Source organism: Stenella coeruleoalba, assembly GCF_951394435.1.
Source record: "Stenella coeruleoalba genome assembly, chromosome: 17".
Taxonomy (NCBI): domain Eukaryota; kingdom Metazoa; phylum Chordata; class Mammalia; order Artiodactyla; family Delphinidae; genus Stenella; species Stenella coeruleoalba.
In genome coordinates, this window is record NC_137163.1 from 56407860 (window position 1) to 56417488 (window position 9629).

Genomic DNA, 9629 nt, shown 5'->3' on the forward strand with positions numbered 1-9629 from the left:
TAATTTTAAGAGTTGAATTTGTATTAGCCAGGTCTATTTCTAGTTCACCTTTCCTCCTGTATTGCAGCTTTTCAAAGTCCCGAACTAAAATATGATTAACCAGGACTCTCCCTCATTGTTCCCCTAACCCTGAAACAATGTCATAAATGTCCTTCAGATTTTGCCTCTCATCTGCCTCTTGCAGAATTCATGGATTGCCATAAGGGCAGCAGCCTTAATTGTTGGGCCTGTTTCTCTGGTCTTCTTTTTTGCCCAAATCTTAGACCCTTAATTTTTCTCTGCCTTTTTTATCTCTCTGATCTCTTGAAGAATTTTTTTATAATTTTGTCCATTTTTTAGATGTCACAGTTGGAAAGTTACCTTACTTTCCTCATCTATCATGAGGAAGTGAAAATTCTAAGATTTATTTCTATTTTCTCAATTTTTTTAAATGATCATTTTTTGGTTATTTTTTCTAGTATTATGTGATTTTCTTGCACCAATTATTATCACAATATTTCTATTTTACAGATAATTTCAGACTCACTGGAATTAAAATTTCTTTCTTTAAGTCTTTATCAAGTTGTGAATAGAATATAAGTTCCTTGAGGGTATGGAATCTTGTTCAATGATGTTTAACCAGCACCCTGAAGTGTGTCTAGTTAGTTAGTAGGCTCTCAATGCTTTTGCAGTTAAATGAATGGAAGGAATGGAGTCACATCTTTTGTATTAAGTGGAGGATCATGAATTCGTTGTTCTTGTGCTACAGGATGATTATCACTTTTCAAATATACAATTGGATATAGCTTGATGACAATATGTAAGGACATTTTATATACAGCAAGCTTTACTTATCCATTTTGTTTGGACTTCTGGATTTTCTTTCCAGTGTATCATTCTAGTAGCTTATTTTTATTTTATCTTGAGAATTTATATAGGCAATAAATCCCTGAAAGATGAACTCACACTGTAGAGAGACAATGTCCATTTTACAAACATTTAGTTCAAATGTAAATGTATATGTCTAATTATAATGTGACTCTGATGTTTATTATCAATCCTTTCTCAGTAGGATATTGATGACGTTCTTATCTAGGAGTGCCTTAAAAGTCTCAAGCCAGTATCTTCTCTCATTGCTTTGATCTGTGCCTTTGACTCATACATGGGCCTCAGAATCTCATCTTGGCCAATTCCAGAAGTCAGGTACATTGTTGACAATCCTAAAATATAAAATTTTTTCTTTGTCTAAAATTGCTTCAAAGTTATAAGCCTTGCCAATATATAGCTCAATGTTTGTATTTTAAGCTCCACTGCTATTCTTATGTGCAAAACAAGGTCTGCTGAAAATTCACACAGTTTTCCTGAATGAATCCCTCCAGATACAAGGGCTCAGCTCAATTGGGAAAGTTTGAAGATCCTTCATAGGACCTTCAGAATTTAGGCAGAATGCCTAAATTTTTGAAGACACAGTCATAGCATTATTCATTTTTATTAAGTGTTTTGGAAAATAACATATTTACTAATCAAAAGCCCTTTCTTTCATAGCTGTATCTTATATCCCAGTACAATGTACTCTCTCCAGTTACATTCTCCTGGGTCTAGGATTGGGTTAGCTAGTTAACTGAGGAATTTTTCTAGTCATTATTTAATTCCCATCTTGAGTTATACAGGCACAAGTAATTTAAGATGACACTTGGACTCACTGTGTATAATTCTACATTTTTTAACCCAACTTGGACCCTAACCACATAATTGCAATTGTTATGCTGCAGCTATGGCATTGGTAACCTGAGCCCTAGAGGTCAGTGATTCTACCTGCTACGGGTAAATTGATAATGAGTTATTTTCATTATTGTGAAGAGTGCCAAACTGTGTACTAAATATATAAAAGCTAGTAATATCAGTTGTCTCAAGGCCAGGATTAATGTCAATGTAGAAAAACTGCTAGGAAAGGGTATGGCATCAACTTGGTATTCCCAAGAGTAACACTTATGTTCAAAGTGGTTTCATATTTGCTCCCCTTGGTCAAAGACTGGGACTTTGATGTATCATATAATCTGGATGCCTCATCTCTTGGTTTTCGCTTCTCTTGCTTTTTGAGCAGAGAATGAGTGTCTCTATCCATGGTGATGTCAGTATTGCCTGATCTTTGGCCAGGGCCTCCAGTACACATGTTATAGCAGGAGCAGTGTAAGATAATGGTCTAACATCTATGCACTGAAAAAAAATACCAGGTTCAAATCCTACCTCACCTTATTCAAGTTTTGGACAGAAGTTACCTAACCTCCCCAAGCTCCAGTATTCTCACTGGTAAAATGGAGATAATAATAATGCCTTACTCTTGGAGTTGTTGAGAGAATCAAATGAAATAATCTATATTAAGCACTTAGCACAGTGACTACTGGGCTCTCAATATATATTAATATTATTTTTGTAGAAAATCCTTTCTAAAATTGTAGATTTATTTTAAAGGACTTAAACTCAATGTTGTTGTATTAACCAAGAACCTGCTTAATTTGGAACTAAGGTTTTTTAAGATGAAAATCTTTTCTGTGGTCAAAGAGCGTGTTATAGTGCTACTTTTTGTTCACCCATGAAAGCAATTTCTGTGTTCTGCTGTAATAGACTGACCGTATTGTCTGCCTACTCTGACTGCCTTGGATATGCCAACTATGCCAAGCCTCTCTTACCTATGAATACTTCCTCACACTGCTCCCTTGCATTTCTCTCCCACAACATATTTGAGGCAGTTATCACAATACTCATGGACATTTTTCCTCTCTTTATTCTCTTTCAATAAGAATTCTTAATTGTGCAGACTCAGGATTGAGAGTGAACAAGATGCCTAAATACACACACACACACACACACACACACACACACACACACACATTCATTCATTAATGCTCATATAATTTAATTTGGTATAGAACTCAACTGATAGACTCTTTTCCAAAGCATTAAGGACCTAAGCACTTCTTAAAAATGTAAGAGCAACCAAAATTTTTTTGAAGATTCAAATAGTACTGTCATTGATTTTTATAAACATTTTTGGAAACTGAAGGAGACATTATGTGAGGTTTTCTTTTGTCCCAGTGGATGATTGAAGAGCCATTCATTGCCCAGTCCTGACACTGCTTTTCCCCATTGGGTCTCTGTGAGAGTCACATGCTGTGGACATCTTTGAAAAGAATCTTCTGAGACTTCAGCATCTCATTTGAGTCTCCTGAATCTCACCTACCACTGTGTTGAATTCTCATCCATCACAATGAGCAACAAATTCTTAGGCACCTGGAAACTTGTCTCCAGTGAGAACTTTGATGATTACATGAAAGCTTTGGGTAAGAAATGTTCTCTGTTGTTCTAATTGAGAGGATCCTTTTTGAGAAAGATGCATGACTATTTCCTTCTAACTCCTTTTCCAGGAGTCTGGGAGTTTGCACAGGTTGAAGTACGATCCTCTTCTGGGATTAATCTTCTGTTGTGTCAATCAGATAATTTATTTGTATTTTATTTGTGGCAATTTTAATAGATTTTAACTCAGATAAGAGCTGCTTAAATGCACTAGAGTGCCCACTGATTTCAAAGGCAGTTTCATATCAATAAGGTTTTCATTCCAAACCTGGAGGAAAGAAATCTTAGAAGCTTAGTCAACCTATTTTCTGGCTTTCCTGAAAGTTAGATCTACAACAACTAAAGTGCTCATGAAATAAAGAGTTGAATATACTAAAGTTAATGGAAAACCTCTATCTAAAATTTTGATGCTTAGCTATACCAGAAGTTTTCTGTCTCTACCTCTAGGTTGTCTGTTATTACATAACTATGTGGATAAAGATTTTGTAAAAAGTGAATGCTTCATAAAGCAGGATATTCACAGTCTAGGAAAGTTACTGAAAGAAAAAGAAGTGTGTTGTGGCAGTGAACTCAAGCTCATTTACACTAACATCAGGCTTTCCTGGAGATGGAACAGTGGATGGAGATGGAAAGTCTAGTCATTAGTAGAGCAACTTTATTTGCTACTATTTCTAGAGAATTTTCCATAGATATGAGCACAAAAGTGTGAGGAGTTTTTGGAAATGTCCAGAGCTGTATAAATAAGTAGAGAGTGAAGCCAATGACCTCAGATTGCTATGCTCATCAAAGTACTTGTAATTTTACCTGTTCAGAAAGCATATAAGGTGTTCTACTTTTAGATAAAATGAGCAAAATCATGTTGTGTTGCCTGGAAAACTATGGGAACTTACGGGAATAGATCCATACCATAAGGTTGGTTAAATTTATGGACTTCACTTTATAGCCAAGGAAGAAGCAAAATACAATATAAGAAAGTCTCAATGAAAAACTTCCTAATTGTGTCATTTTCAAATTTTAGAGTGCATAAGGACACCTGGGAGTGTTGTAGATTCTTAGTCTCTATTGTAGAGGTTTAGTTTGAAAAGCATTGTCCTAAATCATATCAAATAAAAAATGATTAATCAGAATTAGAAGAAAGAGTATCATTCACAATCCTTTATTGGCTCTAACTCTTCACACTTCTTTATGTATATATAAAAGTAAATATATGTATATTTATATATAACTAGCTTTTTCTTCATGTATCTCTCTCATTTGACATTTCTATTTTTCCATGTATTTCTGTAATCTTGGGTAATATAGTAATAATACTTAAGAATCTAATTTTGTTTTGTTTTCAAATGCAGAAAATTTTTTAAAAATTATTTTATTTATCTAATGATCATTTGTAATGGTACAGATCATTTTAGGGGCTACAACAAAATTTCAGAAATGAGCTTCTATCAAGGATATGGGAGGAATTCTTTTCTATATCCATAATATACTACTGAGGGAAAAAATCATAGAATAGCATGCATAAGTCATAGTCTCATTTAAAAAATATATCTACAATATTTATGCATACAAACTAAAATGTCTGAAATGATCCATACAAAACTATAAATAGTAGTTTTTAATGGAACATGGGTTTGGATGTGGTAAAAATAGATGACTTGCACTATTTAAGCTAAACACTTTTAGCTTTAAAATCTGCAGGCATTACTTTTGTAGTAACAAAACTTAAAATATTCAAGTCCGTGGACATGTGTTTCCATTAGGTGATGAAACATGGGAGAAGGTCCTTAGCAGTAAGTGCTATTACCTGCCATCTACACAGCTGAGGCACAGCTGAGCATAAAATATGGCCACCTATAGTCCCTTTAGGTAGAGGTTCTCTTGGTCAACAAAATTCTAACAGTATCTTGATTTTCAGGTGTGGGATTAGCCACCAGAAAACTGGGAGATTTGGCCAAACCAAGAGTGATCATCAGCAAAAAAGGGGATATTATAACTATAAGAACTGAAAGTACCTTTAAAGATACAGAGATCTCCTTCAAGCTAGGCCAGGAATTTGAAGAAACCACAGCTGACAATAGAAAGGCAAAGGTAAACTTAACTGTTTCTCTTCAAATTTGGTCCAATCTACTACTTTGAGAGAGAAGATTACTCCTGCTAGTATTCAAAAGGGTAGACCACTCCCTTCTGTTGAAAACTGAACGTGCCTCATAAAACATCTGTTATGAAAATGATTCAATACTGAATGAACTGCTTCTTTACTCAACCAAAGTCCAAGCAAGTCAATTATGTAAACCTGTCTTTGCAGAGCGTTGTAACTTTGACAAGAGGCTCGTTGAATCAAGTACAGAAATGGAATGGCAAAGAGACAACAATAAAGAGAAAGTTGGTGGATGGAAAAATGGTAGTGGTAAGAGTAATTTTACTCTAAATACATAAATATAGCCATTTAAATAGAGAAAATGGTTATATTATTTTCAAAATATTCTCTTTTCTTTGCAATACAAATGGATAAGAATGGCTAAGAATAAAATCAGAGTTAATGCTTGGGTGATCTTTGAACTATAAAGACTCATCTACAGGTACTTCAGGTTCAGATTCAAGAATTTAGAAATGATACAACTCATTTGTTATCTTAGAAATAACACCACCTAAAAATGATAAAAAAAAAAAAAGTATGGGTAAACCTCATTAATTTAGACACACAAGGAGAAAAGCAAATCTAAGTTTTAAAAGCAAAGCACATCCCCAGTCGATTGTAGAATATTTGTAGATAGCTAAGCATTTTGTTTTCAAGAATCCATGGTAACTTGGACTAAAACATGTCAACAACTCAGGCTGAGGCCATTGGAGACCTTTTGTAGTTGGCAGGTAAAAATGATGACAAAGGTTATATGAGATGACCTCTAACAATTTTTTTAAGTCTCAGGTTCTGTTCTTACTAATCAACACACACATCGACCATAGATAGATTTATGTAGTTCTTGGAACATTCTTTTCTTTAGTACAGAGGAGCGTTATCCTTAGCTCCACAGCAGATTTACATGGGGAGTAAATACCAGTATGGGGGCCCCAATACAGATCAACTGCCTGCACATCTCTTGGGGGAGGAGGAGCCATCAGTATTTTAAATGTTCCCCAGATAATGCAGATGTGCAGATAGTTTTGAAAACCACTGTTTTAGTAGATTTAAATCTGTGCCAATTATGCATGAAAACTTGCCAGTTAAAAAATATACCCCTGGGGCTTCCCTGGTGGCGTAGTGGTTGAGAGTCTGCCTGCCGATGCAGGGGACACGGGTTCGTGCCCCGGTCCGGGAAGATCCCACATGCCGCAGAGCGGCTGGGCCCGTGAGCCATGGCCGCTGAGCCTGCACGTCCGGAGCCTGTGCTCCGCAACGGCGAGGCCGCGACAGTGAGAGGCCCGTGTACTACAAAATATATATCTATATATATGCCTCTGATGTAACTTAGATCAGATTTAAAACTGTTTCCCCTGTTTCAATGGTCATGATTCCAAATTCCTGGAGACTGACATACTGATATTTTATTTCTTTCTGAGTTTAATCTTATGAGATTGCTTATAATGTCTGTTATTATTACAAATTTGCTGTCACCTAGTTTGAGTTTTAGATATTCAATTAATCTCTCTTTTTTTTTAAGGAATGTAAGATGAAGGACGTGGTCTGCACCAGAATTTATGAGAAGGTCTGACAAAGTTGTTTCCTCATTGAAGTGATATTTGATCATTTGATGTTGGAAATCAGCTGTTTCCATTGGCGAGGCCTGACTACACTGCACTTTGTTTGTTTCCGCTTTTGTCTTAATAGATCAGATAAGCAAAGGCCTAAACGGAGGATTAATCTAAATTTCAGTGTTATTTAAACATTTTCAATTTGTATGCACGTCATTACTGTATTAAAGATTAAAGTGTGTATATTGGTCAGACCTAAAGAATGGATAATGTCATTTGATTATCTGTGAAGTTCTAACTTATGCTGTATTTTAAATATTTGAAATGATAGTAAAAGGAAGTAATAGCATAGTAAAAAGAAGTAAGTATATTGATTGGGGTAGCAAACTCAAATGCCTTCAGGGACCAGGAGAGTAATGGGTTTAGAGGATCAGAAGTGAAACAAACTAGAAGAAGGAGCTGTTTTACACTGAGGAGTCTAGCTTCAGCTAAAAAGGGCAGCTGCTACTCCAGCCAATTTAAAAACTGAGGGTTAATTTACAGACAGTGAAATTAACAGATATTAAAGATAGAGCTGTGACAAATGCATGCACCCATATAATTCTCACCCTGATCAAGATATAGTACATTTCCCTAATCCCAGAATGTTTTCTCACACTCCTTCCCAGTCAATGTCCTGCCGTGTCCCAGCTCCAACAAAAGCAAGTAGTGATTTAGTTTCTATCACCGTAGACTAGTTTTGCCTGTTCTCAAACTTCATATAAATTGGATCATACATTATGTGTTCTTTTCTGTTTGCCTTTTTAAAGTCAGCATAATGTTTTTGAAATTCATCCATATTGTTGCATGCAACATTAATTTGTTCCTTTTTATTGCTGAGTAGTATTCCATTGCGTGAATATATCACAGTTTACTTATCCCTTCTTCTCTTAAGATAATTGAGTTATTTCCAGTTTTTGGCTTCTATAAATAAAGCTGCTATAAACATTCTTGTATAAGGCTGTTTGTGGAAACATGAGTTCCTTTTCTTTTGAATATTAACTAGGCATGGAATTACTGGGTCCAGCAGATTTTTGACAGGCAGGAATAGGGGACCACTCTGCCCAGGTAACAAAATTATTTCAGATATATTACATGATTGAGCAAATGAGAATATATTTTGATGTTGTTAGGAGCTAGAATTTTCCTTCTGGAAGAAGGCATATACAAGTATGACAGAGGGAAGGCAAGAAAGAACTGTGTGCAAATGGATTGGAATAGATGTAAATTCATATGTATGGATATGTGTATACACATGCATATGTTTCTTAGCTCTATCTACCTTAAGAGCTTACAAGCAAAGACATCTCAGTAGGAATGAGTACACCCAGCACTCAGATCTTGGTGTCTAATATATTCTCCACTAAAAAGAATGATGGTTCCTTGGAGAAATGGCTGATTCTGATGTGAGAGCAGGGTAGGTACAACGTAAGCCTGAAATATCTTTTTATGCCAGAAATTAAGGACGCTTTCCCCAAAAATAATAGAGATATGTCACCAAAATATCAGAGTCAGCTTGAGGGTGCTCTCAATTGGACAAAACTGGGACAATTTGAGAAGTAAATAATAGAGAAAAATTGTAAATTATAGAACACGGGGAGACAAAGAAGAAACCATGAATACGTACTGGAAGAGGGAGAGAGAGAGAGAAGAAAGTATCTTCCTTACAGTAGACTGTCATAGCCTGACTGGTAAATGTGGAAAAGGTGCTGGGATTGGAAAAATTGTCATTTTTTCAACCATCACGGTCAATATTGGCTCAGGCAAGAATTGTCAATGGAGGTAGAAGCCAGAGCAAAATTTTGATTAGGAGCAGGGTATTAGGTTGGTCTTAAAATACCTCCACACAGATTGCTTATTAGTTACAAGGGAACAAATAGTAACCATGCAGTGGAAAAACTGTGCCACCTCTTTACTGAGTAATCAAAATTAACCTGATCAACGAGGGTAGATGAAAACCATGTGCCTTCAAATGTGATACACTGAGAAGGAAGCAACATGGCTTATGCAGTACTCTGGCCTGGAATCCTTATCTAGATCTAATCATGAGGAAACAACAGACAAATTCCAAATGAGGAATGTTCTATTAAAATGGGGAGGAGGTGTTAAATGAATTCTTCAAAAATGTCAGTGTCATAGAAGACAAAGAAAGGCTCTATGAAAATGTTCCAGATTAAATTATACTAAAAATACATGACAACTAAATGCAATAAGTTATCCCAGACTGGATCCTGCACTAGAGATAAAATAAATACTCCAAAGGACAATATTAGGTTAATTGGCAAATTGGAATATAAGTCGTAAATTAGAAGTTTACTGTGATTATGTAAGAGAATCCCCCTACTCTTGGGAAATATACACTGAACTATTTTGGAGTAATGAGCCATAAAGTATACAATTTACTCTCAAAAAATTTAGAAAAAACTGTTGGGTGTGTGACACACAATATGTACATGCATACAAAAAGAGAGCAATTGATAAAGCAAACAGGGTAAAATTTAACAACAGATAAATCTGAGTAAAACCTGTATTTGTTCTCTTTGAATTAGTCTGATTCTTGAAATTTTATG

At 35.4% G+C, this 9629-nt stretch overlaps 1 protein-coding gene across 1 annotated transcript; it reads left to right on the top strand.

The window, feature by feature from the left end:
- Positions 1–3049: 3049 nt before the first annotated feature.
- On the top strand, positions 3050–7040 carry LOC307176072 (myelin P2 protein; the record flags this gene model as incomplete). Its single annotated transcript, XM_079901825.1, has 4 exons — positions 3050–3320; positions 5246–5418; positions 5636–5737; positions 6990–7040. The coding sequence occupies exons 1-4, from the start codon at positions 3248–3250 to the stop codon at positions 7038–7040; spliced, it is 399 nt and encodes a 132-aa protein (XP_079757951.1). The 5' UTR covers positions 3050–3247.
- Between the last annotated feature and the right edge of the window lie 2589 nt (positions 7041–9629).